General features: G+C 39.0%; 1 protein-coding gene across 1 annotated transcript in view; it reads left to right on the forward strand.

Moving 5' to 3' along the window:
• The window catches only part of Tmeff1 (transmembrane protein with EGF like and two follistatin like domains 1), a 120,311-nt gene that overhangs the window by 38,009 nt on the left and 67,744 nt on the right, over window positions 1-14,558 (forward strand). The window contains exons 3-4 of the mRNA XM_045157864.1: window positions 6,483-6,612; window positions 12,021-12,047. Coding sequence (XP_045013799.1) covers window positions 6,483-6,612; window positions 12,021-12,047 — 157 coding nt within the window. The remainder of the gene's footprint in view (window positions 1-6,482; window positions 6,613-12,020; window positions 12,048-14,558) is intronic.

Below are 14,558 nucleotides of genomic sequence, written 5' to 3' on the forward strand. Positions count from 1 at the left end.
TGCTGGGCTGGAGAGATGCTTAATGGTTAAGGCATTTGCCTGCAAAGCCAAAGAACTTTCATTCGATTCCCCAGGACCCACGTAAGCCAGATGTACAAGGGAGGGGCACATGTGTCTAGAGTTCGTTAGCAGTGGCTGGAGGCCTTCTTTCTCTTTCTTCCTCTGCCTAATTCTCTCTCAAATAAATAAGTAAAAATAAAATATTAAAATAAAACTGCTTGCTAGTTAGAAAGATGGCTCAGTGGTTTGAGGTACTTGCTTGGAATGCCTGATGGCCTGGGTTTGATTCCCCAATACCTACATAAAGCCAGATGCACACTTATGTGGCTTATGTGTCTGGAGTTTGTTTGCAGTGGCAGGAGGTCTTGATTTGTGCATATACACTCCCTTTTTCATAAGTAAATAAATAAATATTGCTTGTAACTCAGTGATTGAGCATGCATTCAGTACCAACATAAACTTTCTGGGGCATGAGTAAATAAATATATTTTAACAAATAACAACAGATTTTTATAGGTAACTTCCACAAATATAAATAATGTATCATGATCATAATCTCTTGCCATCCCCCCCCTCCCAAGTTCCCCATACAGTGAATTTTTCATTCTTTCCAACTAGTCTGTCTTCTATTTTGATGTCATTTTTTTAAATTTTAATTTTTTACTTCCTATTATGCAGGTCTTGTGTAGGTAGTATCAGCCACTGTATAACAAATTTTTTTTTTCTCTTGAGGTAGGGTCTCTTACTCTAGCCTGGGTTGACCTGGAAATAACTGTGTACTTTCAGGCTGGCCTGAAATGTACAGCAACCCTCCTACCTTCGCCTTTGGAGTACTTGGATTAAAGGCATGTGGCACCAAGCCTTTCTGTGTAACTGATTTTTTTTTTTACAAGGTAGGGTTTCATTGCAGCTCAGGCTGATCTGGAATTCTCAGGGTGGCCTCAAACTCATGGCAGTCCTCCTACTTCTGTCTCCCAGGTGCTGGGATTAAAGGCGTGTGCCACCATGCCTGGTTCTGTGTAACAGATTTTTATATAAAAATCTGATCTTTAAATCAGCTAATAAGAGCTACTATATAGACATATAGGTGAGCGTTTTTATTAATTTTGTGCAAAGATAAATGATAGCTACTACATTGTTCCCTTAAAACTTAACATCTATGTTCATTTTTCTTTCTTTTTGTTCTACCTCCATGTCCTTAGGTTATTGTGTCTTCCTGAGTTTATCATTGTCTGATCTTGCTAGTTTTCATGTCCCTTTTATTAGACCTTTGTATCAGAGTTTCCAGAGAAATGGACACATACATACACACACACACACACACACACACACACACACACACATGAGAGGGAGCTGGAGAAAGACATTTAAGAGAAATTGGAGGCTGAGAAGTCCCATAATCTGTCTTCTGCATATTGAAGACCCAGGAAACCCACTGATAGAAGTCCTTGTCTGAAAGTGAAGGTCTGAGAACTTGAGACCAAATTTTTAGCTCAAATAATCAAGCAAAGAGAGAATTCTTTATTTTTATGCCTTTGTGTTCTTTAGTTTCTTAATAAGTTGGATAATGCTCAATACCCTGAGTAGGGCAAGTTTTACTTGGCCCACTGATAACACATGATAATCTCATTTGGACATATCTTCATAATACTTCTTTTGATCTGGGCACCTGTAGCCTAGACATGTTGTCACATGAAATTAGCCATTACAACTATGTAAGTTATACTTTTTATTGCCATGACAAAATATTTGAGCAGGACGACTAAAGGGAGGAAAGATTGATGTTGGCTTACCCAGTTTTGGAGCTTTCAGTGTACCATGGTGGGGAGGGTGTGGTAGAGCCGGGCAGCTCATATCATGGTATCCAGGAAGCGGAGAGAGAATGCTCGTGTTAGTGTCTTTCTTATATCACTCACATTCAGAGATGATCTTTCCTCCTCGTTAATGCTCTAGGAATGCGCTTGCAGACACAGCCAGAAGCGTGCTTTATTAAAGCTTCTAGGGGCCGCAGTCCAGTCAAGCTGACAAGATCAGCCATTCAGCAATCTAATCACTTTCTTACTTACTGTGTTCTAAACAGTTCCATACACACAGTAGTACACAATAAATACCTGAATGGTTGTGGCGCCAGCATTGTGTTTGTATACTGCTTGTGTTTTTTAACACTTTAGATAGCTGGCTGTGTCATCATAGTCTTTTAATGAGAAGTTTACCCAGCAAAGGGAGCAGTATAGAGAAGTTGAACCGTGGGTTAGAGCTCAGCATTAGTGGCCCAGTCTGCATGTCTTTAAATTCCCCATATTTCTTCACTTGTCCATACACATACTGGGAGTCTTCCAAGGCAGACTTCTGGAAACCTAGAGTGATACAGGAATAGCTCTGTCTCCCATCTCAGATTCACTGCTAGGCTTGTGACAGTGAATTTTAGGGACATTGAATTCTCTACCCATTACCACCAAGTGACATGGTGAGACTGCTGAATAACTTAAAGTGAGAGGTGGCTCTAGCACATGGCTTGTGAGTTGTGGCTCTTCCACTTATTAGCTGTAACTGTGGGCAAATGCCTAAGATTTTTGAAATGATGACAGTAATAGCAAAGATAGCTAATGTCTACTGAGAATTTATCGTAGCCAGATATAAATACTGTAGATCAATTTTTCTGACTTAATCCTCATAGCAACTTACCTGGTAAAGATTGTTACTTTCCATTCATTGTACATATGGGGACTAGCTGAACTCACATGGATGGTTGGCCCAGGATTTGGAATTCAACATTTTTGACTTTAGAGGTCTGGTTTTAATATTATGCCATGTGGTTATTATGATATATAAGCCAATAAGACATTTAAAGCTGTAGCCCAATTTTTACAAGATAGACATAGTTTAATAAATGTTAAGATTCTTAATCTTATTAAACTCAATACTTTTTTTTTCTAGGGTAGGGTCTCACTCTAGCTCAGGCTGTCTTGGAATTCACTATGTAGTCTCAGGATGGTCTCAAACTCTTGGAGACCTACCTCTTGCCTCCCAAGTACTGTGATTAAAGGTGTGTGCCACCATGCCTGGCTCAATACTCACTTCTTTTTTTTTCTTGAGGTAGGGTCTCACTCTAGCCCAGGCTGACGTGGAATTTACTCTGTAGTCTCAGAGTGCCCTTGGACCCACAGTGATCCTCCTACCTCTGCCTCTCGAGTGCTGGGATTAAAGGCGTGTGTCACCATATCCGGCTCGATACTCACTTTTAATAACCAACCAATTTTATTCCATTTTTTGTCATTAACTGGAATTCATAGAAAATGTAGCCCACATAAACATGTGATTAAAAAAATGAGCACAATGAAGAATTTTAATATAAAAGAAAAAGTAATTTATGGTATAAATATTTCAGAATGTAAATGCTTGGAAGTGATTATAATATGATGATATAGTAGTTAGATGCTTAGATCTACTTCTCATAGAGTGTTTAGCATTAGCCAAAGTCAGAAGCATTTTTATAGCAGAGGTAAATAAAAACAAAGAGGTATAGGTATTGTGGATGCTGGTGGGAAAGCCAGTGTTCGGATAAGGTATGACAGATAGATTTGTGTTTTGAGTCTTTCTATAGTTTGTATGTGAATTGCCAGAGAGATATTCAGGTTGTGTGGCACTTATCTTTTTTTTCCCTTTTTTTTTTTTTGGTTTTTCGAGGTAGGGTCTCACACTAGTCCAGGCTGACCTGGAATTCACTCTGTCGTCTCAGGGTGGCCTTGAACTCACAGCGACCCTCTTACCTCTGCTCACGAGTGCTGGGCTTAAAGGCGTGCGCCACCATGCCTGGCTTTTTTTCCCCAAATTTTTATTAATGACTTCCATGATTATAAAAAATACCCCATGTTGATACCCTACCGCCCCCCACTTTCCCCTTTGAAACTCCATTCTCCATCATATCCCCTCCTCATCTCAAATCAGTCTGTCTATTAGTTTGATGTCATGATCTTTTCCTCCTCTTATGATGGTCTTGTGCAAGTAGTGTCAGGCAGTATGAGGTCATGGATATCCAGGCCATTTTGTGTCTGGAGGGAGCACAGTGTATGGAGTCCTGCCCTTCCTTTGGCTCTCACATTCTTTCTGCCACCTCTTCTGCATTAGACCCTGAGCCTTGCAGTATTGAGCACTGTGGTCACTTCTTTCCAGCACCATGATACCTTCTGAGTCGTCCTAAGGTCACTGGCACTTATCTTTTTATTTGGAACTTTTTTTTCCAGTACATCTGGTATCCTTGGAATCTGCCTGTTAAGTGACAGCAATGTCCCTCTTTCATTGTGATAGTCAAGAATGCAGGTGCCAATATTACTTTGCCTTAATGAGAACTTTGAGAAATGTCCCTCTTTCATTGTGATAGTCAAGAATGCAGGTGCCAATATTACTTTGCCTTAATTAGAACTTTGAGAATTCTTTGTTTGGAAGGAACTAAGTATTTGCTGAGGAAGTTGAGTTGTGTTGGGAAGTTCATTGACTTAATACTTGGCATCTTGAAACTTATGATCTACTTGGTTAGTTTTGTGTCATGTGTCATAAAGTAACATACCAACTCATGTAGACATCATAGTAATAATTGTGCAGATTTTAGGGATAAAGTGTGATCCATGAAAATTTGGAGGAACATAAAGTTCCCCAAATAAAGTTATTTACTTATTTATTTGAGAGAGATATACAGAAATAGGGTGGGAGGGAGGGAGAGGATGGTCGCACTTGGGCCTCCAGCCACTGCACATGAACTCCAGATGTGTGCACCCCCTTGTGCATCTGGCTTATGTGGGTCCTGGGGAGTCGAATTTGGGTCCTTTGGCTTTGCAGGCAAGTGCCTTAACTGCCAAGCCATCACTCCAGCCTCCAAATAAAGTTTTAATGTTCATAAAAATGCATGTAGGATTTCACTGATATTGAATATATAGTAAAATCAACTTGGCCATAAAATATTTTATTAGCTAGAAGTTGATTTTACCTATGGTAGTGTGCTGTGCTTATTCTTCATAAAGTAAACCTGACCACTTTCTAAAAGTAGGTAAATAGTGAAAGTAAATCTTGTTCATTGCAGAAAAATTGTGATATATAGAAAATCAAAGACATGGGGAGCAGGGGGCGGGGGGAAGAAAAAAATCAAAGATATTATGTAAAAAGTTTATAAATAGTTTCTTCTTGAATTTATATGCATGCTATCTAAATTTGAATATGAATGCAATTTATTTTCATGCTATATTTAATTTTATATTAGCATATATTAAAATTGTACATTCAGCTTCATGTAACAGATAATACTTTTAGAAAGTGGTAAGCTGTGTATGGTGGCACATACCTGTAATCCAGCACTAGGGAGGTGAAGGTAGGAGAATCAAGAGTTCAGGCCAGCCTTAGCTACATGGTGAGACCATGTCTTCACAAAGTAAACCCTCCCCAAATCCTCATATTTAGTGTGCACCTCTGATTGCTAATGATGTGTATTCCCTTTTTTTTTTTGTTGTTGTTTGTTTTGTTTTTTTGTGGTAGGGTCTCATTCTAGCTCAGGCTGACCTGGAATTCACTATGTAGTCTCAGGGTGGCCTTGAACTTGCTGTGCTTCTCCTACCTCTGCTTCCCGCGTGCTGGGATTAAAGGCCATGCCCAACTGGTTATTCACTTTTTTAATACATTAGCAGTCTGTTTATATTTTTATGTAAATATGCTGTCTTTGCCTTACTTTAAACTATATTATCCTTTTCATGCCAATGATGATAACTTGTATTTTATTGTGATATTTTCCCCACATGTTAGAGCCTTAGTTATCTATGAGACCTTTGACATGTTAAAAAAAAAAATCAAAGCTTTTAAAACATCTAGGCCCAGGGTTATTTCTCAAACCTTTCTTACTGCTATCTTTATTTTGACATACTTCTTTACTTTGGTGGTCAGGCCACCTTCTGCTTTCTCTAAGGAGGCTGTCTTGAACACTGCTGACAGTGTGGACTGGGTATTAGATATACATTTAACGTCTGTTCTGTGGATTTGGAACAGGAATTAGCATTGGAGTACTTTTTTCCCTGTTCTTCTAACAGGATTATAAAGACTAAGAACAGAGATCATTGTATGTTCTATAATATTGACCTTGAGACTTTCCTCCTAGAGGTATTGAGCCAATGAATTGTGATAATAATTTGACATTACTGCTCTTTACATTGTCAAGAATTTCCTCATAGTAGTTCCATGAGTTTTCTTAACAATCAAATGTAGTTGAAAGCATGGGGAGTTTCAGTCTCATTCTTATGGATAACTGGAGGTTTTTATTAGGAATATGAGGGAAAGGTACGAAGAAGAGTCATGTCTTTTTTTTTTTTTTAAGCCAAATGAAAAGACAACCTGTTCAGATATAGAAGAATGCCTTAACACTGTGGTATTACCTTCATGACTGTGAGATAAACTTTAATAGCCATGTTTAGTTCTGAGAGTTTATTTTTGTTTCTTTGCAGTGCCATACAAATTACATTCCCGTCTGTGGCTCAAATGGAGACACTTATCAAAATGAATGTTTTCTTCGGAGGGCTGCTTGTAAGCACCAGAAAGAGATAACAGTAGTAGCCCGAGGTCCCTGCTACTCTGGTATGTATGATGTTCCTCTGAATGAATAGTTCCACCATTTCTCCCAGAAAACAGTTTCCAACCAGAGGTATATTTCCCATATCACTGTGTGATTGTATGGGACAATATTATTCATACCTCATACTGTTGCTTTTTAACCTCAGGTGATTTCATAGTGACTGTATCTGTGTGTGTGTGTGTGTGTGTGAGTGAACATGTGTGTGTGAGAGTGCATGCATACGTACGTGCCTGTGTAGGGGGATTTTACATTTTATTTGCACCAAGTTTGAACTTCAGGCAGTTAATATTTGGATTGAGGAAATGACATGGCATCCGTCTTATTGATCATTGTATTCTGGAGAGATGAAGAATCTCTCCAGAAAAATTCTCTTAGCATCTAATGTTCTATTTCTTTTTAAAAAATATTTTTATTTATTTATTTGCAAGCAGAGAGAGGTAGAAGAGAGACAAAGAGAATGGGTGCACCAGGGCCTCCAGCCACTGCAAACTCCAGATACATGTACTACTTTGTGCATCTGGCTTTACGTGGGTACTGGGGAATTGAACTCAGGTTGTTAGGCTCTGAGGGCAAGTACCTTAACTGCTGAGCCATCTCTCCAGCCCATGTTGTTTCTTTAGAAGTTCTTCTCTTTTCTCTCTGCCACCCATCACCCCAAGCTTTCTGTATTTATTCCCTTTCTTTCTCCTTCTTGAATCAGTAGCAGTTGATTTGGGAAGCTTTAGTGTGACTTTCTTGTGTTTGTTTGTATCTGAGGGTGGGGATGCAGTTTAACTATTGTAATGAGCTATTGTAAGGAGGCTGGTGTAAGGTAGAGGCTAGCATATTATCTCTGTTTCCTTTCTTTCCTTATTATGCTACAGTGTTGAAAAGTTTCTTTTACTAAATGACAGTGTTTTAGGGCCAACTCTAAAATTAGAGATGTAGTCCTCAAGACTGCTCAAAGCAGAATTCACGAAGTTCCCCATACTACCCTAGGCTCAGTAAGTTGCTAGAAGTCTCATAGGACTCACAAAACACAATTCCACTTGTGGTTATGATTTATTTAAAGGAAAAGGCTGTGGGACTGTGATTAAAATCAGTTAAAGATGACTGGAAAGATGGCTCAACAGTTAAAGGCACTTGCTTGCAAAACCTGCTGGCCCTGGGTTGATTTCTCCCAGTACCCATGTAAAGGCAGATTAAAAAGAGGAGTGCATGGTACCTGGTGCTCATTTACAGTAGCAGGAGACCCTGGCACATACATATGCAAATAAATAAATAAACAAACAAACTTAACAAATCAGCCAATGGAAAAGATGCAGGGAATAGATTTTGAGAGAGTTCTAAACATGGTATGTCTTGTTGTCCTCTCCATGGAGCTTTGCAAATATTACCTCCTCTAATCACTCTGTGTGACAGTATACACTGGAATGGTCCCAAACCGGGAAAGCTGAGCCTTGGTGCTAAGTTTGTGTTGGAGCTTCATTATATGAGTATGATTGATTGGATGATTGTCTATGTCATCTATCTCAGACACTAGTTCCTCTAATACCATGTAACCCAAAGCCTCCATTCTAAGTTGAATTGCATGGCTAGTGGCTGGGGAGATGGCTCAGTGGAAAACTCTTGCCTCTCAAGCCCGAGTCCCTATGAGTTAGCTTGTGTGTGTGTGTGTGTGTGTGTGTGTGTGTGTGTGTGTGTGTGCGTGTGTTTGAGAGAGAGAAAAAACAAGATGGGTATATACATGTTAATAAAATAAATTACATGATTTATATTTTTATAATGTGGCAGCCTTTACACCCAAGACTATGAGATGTGGCTGGCTCCTTCCTAAGTTCTTACTTATTTTTGTATTTGCAAGAAAAGAGAGGAAGGAAGAGGGCGAGAGAGAGGTAATGGGTGTGCCAGGGCACCTTGCCACTGCTAATGAACTCTAGATGTATGTGCCACTTCATGCATCTGGCTTTACATGGGTACTGGGGATTTGAGCCTGGGCCAGCAGGCTTTGCAGGCAAGTGCTTTTAACCACTGAGCAATCTTTGCAGCCACCCTTTCTCAATTCTGATGTAGTTCTTGTCCCTAGCAGAGCCTTCTGTTAGGTAGCATATATATTACTTTCTAGAAGCTTAGGCCAAAGGCCAGACCTTCTTAGGGCAAGGTCAAACTTTTTACTGCACAGTAAATAATGAGTACTTGAAGAAAGCACTATGTCCTTAGGTTGTTAGGCTATCATATGATATGGCTCTTACCTGCTTCTCTAAGTACATTGTGTTTTACAGACTTGATCTAGAAACTGAAGAGGAATATGAATTTCCTTCTGATGCCAAATTAATGATGTATCATTTACAAGAAATATGTGTCTTATTTATTTATTTTTATGAGAGAGAGAAAATGAGAGACAGAGAGAATTGGCAAGCCAGGGCCTCAGCCACTGAAATTGAACTCCAGACACTTGCACCACCTAGTAGGCATGTGTGGCCTTGTGCTTGCCTCACCTTTGTGCATCTGGTTTATGTGGGATCTGGAGAGTCGAACATGCAGCCTGCATGTGTATTTTTTTTTTTTAAACACGTACGTTGATAGGCTGTAAATGTTAAATGTTAGGAGCAGAGTGGTACTTCACCAGGGGTTTGAAGATCTGGCTTTCAACTGATCCCACTCTTACCATGTAACCTTGGATAGGTTACTTATATTCTTGGAGGCTCTGAGGTGCTATAATGATTTTTTTTTATTTTTTATTTTTTTTGGTTCATTATTTATTTATTTATTTGAGAATGACAGACATAGAGAGAAAGACACATAGAGGGAAAGAGAGAGAATGGGCGCGCCAGGGCTTCCAGCCACTGCAAACGAACTCCAGATGCGTGCGCCCCCTGTGCATCTGGCTAATGTGGGACCTGGGGAACCGAGCCTCGAACCGGGGTCCTTAGGCTTCACAGGCAAGCGCTTAACCGCTAATCCATCTCTCCAGCCCTATACTGATTTTTTTATTTGCTAAGGTGGACCACTGTTTATACATCATTTGGTCTGTTAAAAGTCTGTTCCTTGAGTTAGAAGTGCTATTCTCTTAGTCATTGGATAACTCCTTTCTTATGCTTTTAGATGAGGCTTAAGCTGTTTCTCTGAAATTTTTCTTTTGTGACATTTCTGGGAAGTTTGTTAACTTCATGTATATCTTTGTGTAACACAGTACTTTGCTATTTTGACATACTTGCCTCTAGCCACATCAGTGCTTTTTTAGGCAGAAGGCAGAGTGTCCTGATAGGAAGTACAATGTAATCCCAAAATTAGGATGGAGTCCTGTAGACTGGAATAGGTTTGTGTTCTAGTAACAAAATAGAGTCTCCCAGAATCTTCAGAATAATTGTAGTATTGAATTTATTTCAGCCTTTTTATTGACCAAAGGAGTTGTGAGACCTTAAAAATATTTTTAAAAACTGGACATACGTTGAAGAGAAAGGTTGGGAGTGTCTCATGTACTAGAAAAGTGTGACATTTGTCATGGTAAGGCTGACACTTAGTATGCACCTGGCCAATGTATGTGAAATAGAAGTGGGAAAGGGTTGTTTCTCTACAAAAATTTTGTGCATTATTATTATTATCACTTTGGTTTTTGGGGTAGAGTCTTGCTCTAGCCCAGGCTGACCTGGAATTCACTATGTAGTCTCAGGCTGACCTTGAACTCAAGGCGATCTTCCTGCCTCTGCTTCCCGAGTGCTGGGATTAAGGGCGCACGCCACCATGCCCAGCTTGCTCACTATTTTCAAAAGAAATTCAGTTCCCATTTTTTCCTAGTTCTTTACACTTATTTTTTCTTTTTGCTTAGAGAAGATGTCCTTAAGTGGTTAATTAAATCAAAATTGAATGTACTTGAAAACTTTCCACAAAAGCTCACAAAGATTATGTATTTGGCACTACACAAAATACATGTTTTTCTCCTTTCTCCTGTTTCTGCATGTCTGAGCATTGTCTTATTGTCTGAAGGATCTTGCAAGGAAAGGGATAGTATTGTTCTGGTCATTGTCTCTCATTGTAGAGCCTCGTTGAAGAATGACATGAGTTCTGTGGGATTTAGATGCCTTTTGCATAGTGGTGGTTAATGTGTCAAAATCTTCACTGACCATCTGCTCCTTTTCATTTTTGAAAATGTTTTTATTTATTTATTTATTTGAGAGAGAGAAAGAGAGGGAGAGAGAGAACAAATGGGCACATCTGGGCCTCCTGCCACTGCAAGCCAACTTCAGACACATGTACCGTGTTTGTGCTTCTGGTTTTATGTGGGTACTGGAGAATTGAACTCAGGCTGACAGGCTTTTAAGCAAGACTTTTACCATTGAGCCATTCCCCCAACCCTGTTCAGTTTTTTTTTTTTTTTTTAAAGCTCCATGCTGCTGCTGCTACTGCTGATAGCAGAATCACCTTTCTTTCAACATACTCTGTGCCATATGTTTATTCTTGTAGCATTATAAAAGAAAAAAATTAGTGCCTGGGTCATTATGTTTCAGAGATAGAGTATTTGCCTGGCATTTATGAGGCCTAGGGTTCAATCCTAGCACGATGTAATTTTTTTTATATTAATTACATTTGGGGGATCTTCTTTCTGAGATTTCTTCTGAATAGAGTTCTTAGAGGAAGGCAATTTCATCAGTAATATGAAAGCCTTAACCCTGAAATCTCATATACCTTAAGGATATTTTTTAAGTTGGATAATGCCACACACTTTTTATTTATATGAGAGAGAGAGAGAGAGAGAGAGAGGGAGGAGAGAGAGCGCATGTGCAAGAGAAAGGGGGGGGGGTATATGGGTGTGCCAGGTCCTCTAGCCATTCCAAACGAACTCCAGACACACACATTTTGTACATCTGGCTTTATATGGGTTCTGGGGAATCAAACCTGGGTCCTTTGGCTTATAGGCAAGTGCCTTAACCACTAAGCCATCTGCCTAGCCCAAGGATTTTTTTTTTTAACCTTTTGACTATTGGTCTTTATCCAGAGATTTTATTAAGACTTTTGGAATAAGACTTTTATCTGCCTTCCTTATAAAAAACTCTATTATTCTTCTCAAGGTTAAAATAAATTAAAATTTATGTTTTAAATGAGATAACTTGATTAATGGATATTAATTGAATTGCTTATATTTAGACATTTAGAGTGCTTATTGCCTTTATTCTGTACAAGGTACCTGGATATTTCCTAAATGGGCCACAGAGATATGTGAGATACTGATGGGCATGTGTCTAAGGGACATTTATTTTGAAAGGCATAAAGTAGGTACATAAAAATAAATTGCTAACTGTCAGAAAAGGACTATGTAATAATGATTATTACAGTCTTATTTTTGATGTGAAATTTTTCTGTTTGAAAAGATTACATTTTCAGGAAAATGTATATAAATGAATATAAATATTATTCATGTTTCTCTTCTCAGATAATGGCTCTGGGTCTGGAGAAGGAGGTAAGTTTCAAATTCTTCTTTTCAAATGCTATTTATTTGTTTATGTACTATCATTATTATTATTATTTTTTTCTCATTATTTATTTATTTATTTGAGAGTGACAGACATAGAGAGAAAGACAGATGGAGGGAGAGAGAGAGAATGGGCGCGCCAGGGCTTCCAGCCACTGCAAACGAACTCCAGATGCGTGCGCCCCCTTGTGCATCTGGCTAACGTGGGACCTGGGGAACCGAGCCTCGAACCGGGATCCTTAGGCTTCACAGGCAAGCGCTTATCCACTAAGCCATCTCTCCAGCCCCGGCTATCATTATTTTTTATTGAGACAGTCTTGCTTTGTAACTCAGGCTGGCCTAGAACTCACATCAGTCCTTCTGCTTCAGTCGGCTGACTTCTGGGATTACAGGTGGAAGTCTCTACACTTGGCTCAATAGCTCATTTGTTTTCTTTTTAACAGCTCTGAGACAAACTCTCATGCCGCAGGGGTCACTCAGTTAAATTGTAGAAGCCAATGCCTTTGGGTGTATTCAGAGTTGAACATTCATCACCACAAATAACTTGAGAAGAAACCATTAGCTGTTGTCTCTAACGTGACTGTCTCCATCAGTCCTGCACATTCTTTGTTCCATGCGTTTTCACTGAAGGTTTGTTGTAAAGGGGAAAGGCTGCAGCTCCTTGAGGGTACACAAAATGTCTTCCCCTAGTGTTAGCCACACAAGTGTTGTAACATTCTCTTTCTCCTGCTTCCACTTTAAACATTTTCTTTTCATCCTAAGGAATTTTCAAGGTAACAGATACAAACATCCACAATGAATTGTGCATAGAACAGGGAAAACTTGCAGAAAATTTTGGTAGAATTTAGTTTAAACTTCAAAAAAGCTTTCTATGTTTATTTATTCATTTATTTTTGTTTTTTCAAGGTAGGGTCTCATTCTAGCTCAGGCTGACCTGGAATTCACTCTGTAGTCTCAGAGTGGCCTCAAACTCATAGTGATCTTCCTACCTCTGCCCCTCCATGCTGGGATTAAAGGTGTGCACCACCACACAGGCTCGCTCTTTCTTTCTTTCTTTCTTTCTTTCTTTCTTTCTTTCTTTCTTTCTTTCTTTCTTTCTTTCTTTTTTTACATTTTATGAATGTGTAATTTCTAATGTATAAAAATTTAATATTTGGTAATAGCACTTAATAGAGTTAAATGACAAGAATTGAGAATGACTCATCTATGCAAAATAATAATAGAGGTGCTATGACAGTATGCTAAAAGAACAGTCACTGGGAAAACCCACTCCAGATGTAAACTGTAGCTGTAATCCTTTCAACAGTAATTGTAGGAAATCACTTTCCATGCTACTCCTTACTCAATACTTTATGAAACCCTAAACTTTCAGAGTTAGAGAGACACTGAAGGTCTAGAGAATAGAACAATCATGAGGGGGGAATTCAAGGATGATAATATCAGCTAAAAAGAAAATGATTAAAGCTCCCGAACAATGGAATTTGATTTAAATGGATGTGTTCAAATGGAAGCTTTGTAATCACGTGTGAAAGATCAGCTCATGAATTTTAGATATTAGAACTGGAAAGGATTTGAAGAGATCATATGACCTAGCACCCCTGTGGTCTTAGATTCAGTTAGGAAACTCAGTTCTCAGCTTGCTAATATAATTCAGTACTGGATGTTTTGTCTTGAGGACAAGCATTGGTATTTAAAATTTTTTTTTAAGTTTATTTTTATTATTTATTTGAGAGCAATAGACAGAGAAAGAGGGAGGGGGGGGAGAGAGAGAGAGAATGAGAGAGAGAGAATGGGCACACCAGGGCCTCCAGCCACTGCAAACGAACTCCAGATGTGTGCACCCCCTTGTGCATCTGGCTAATGTGGGTCCTGGGGAATCCAGCCTTGAAACATGGTCCTTAGGCTTCACAGGCAAGTGCTTAACTGCTAAGCCATCTCTCCAGCCCTATTTTTTTAATTTAAATTTTATTTTTAGGGAACATGAGTTAGAAAGACTTGAGTGGTTTGCTTATTTTTTCTGAATTTCATAATGGCTCTAAGGCCTCAGAATTACGATTATGATCTCTGCAGTCTGTTTGGGAATGTTCATAAAAGTTGGGGAGTATTTAATACCACTTAGAGTAAAGTTAGATGCCAAAAACTTGGAATTTTAGGCATTAATCTGTGTACTTTTAACACCTTCTTTAGTGATTGGCATACCTTGAATATAGTAAGTATGTTTTGCAAACCAGATCCCTCTGAGTAAGCTGAGATCTTTTATCAGTTTATCAGGGCTTCCTGCCTTCTTTGAGATCAGGCTATGATCCACTCAGTTGAGTTTCATGTATGGAGGATCCCATTGAGTGTAACATTTGCTTTGTTCTTGCTAAGTATTAAGATCCAGAGACTTCTGCATCTAAGTATGTCTGGCTATGTTAAGTGTGGCCAAGTAGAAAATGGGGGAGAGTCCTTTATGAAGATTCCTATTTCCTTGTCAAAAAGAGGTGCTTCTTTTAACCC

The sequence above is a fragment of the Jaculus jaculus genome, chromosome 1 (assembly GCF_020740685.1).
Source record: "Jaculus jaculus isolate mJacJac1 chromosome 1, mJacJac1.mat.Y.cur, whole genome shotgun sequence".
Classification (NCBI taxonomy): Eukaryota; Metazoa; Chordata; class Mammalia; order Rodentia; family Dipodidae; genus Jaculus; species Jaculus jaculus.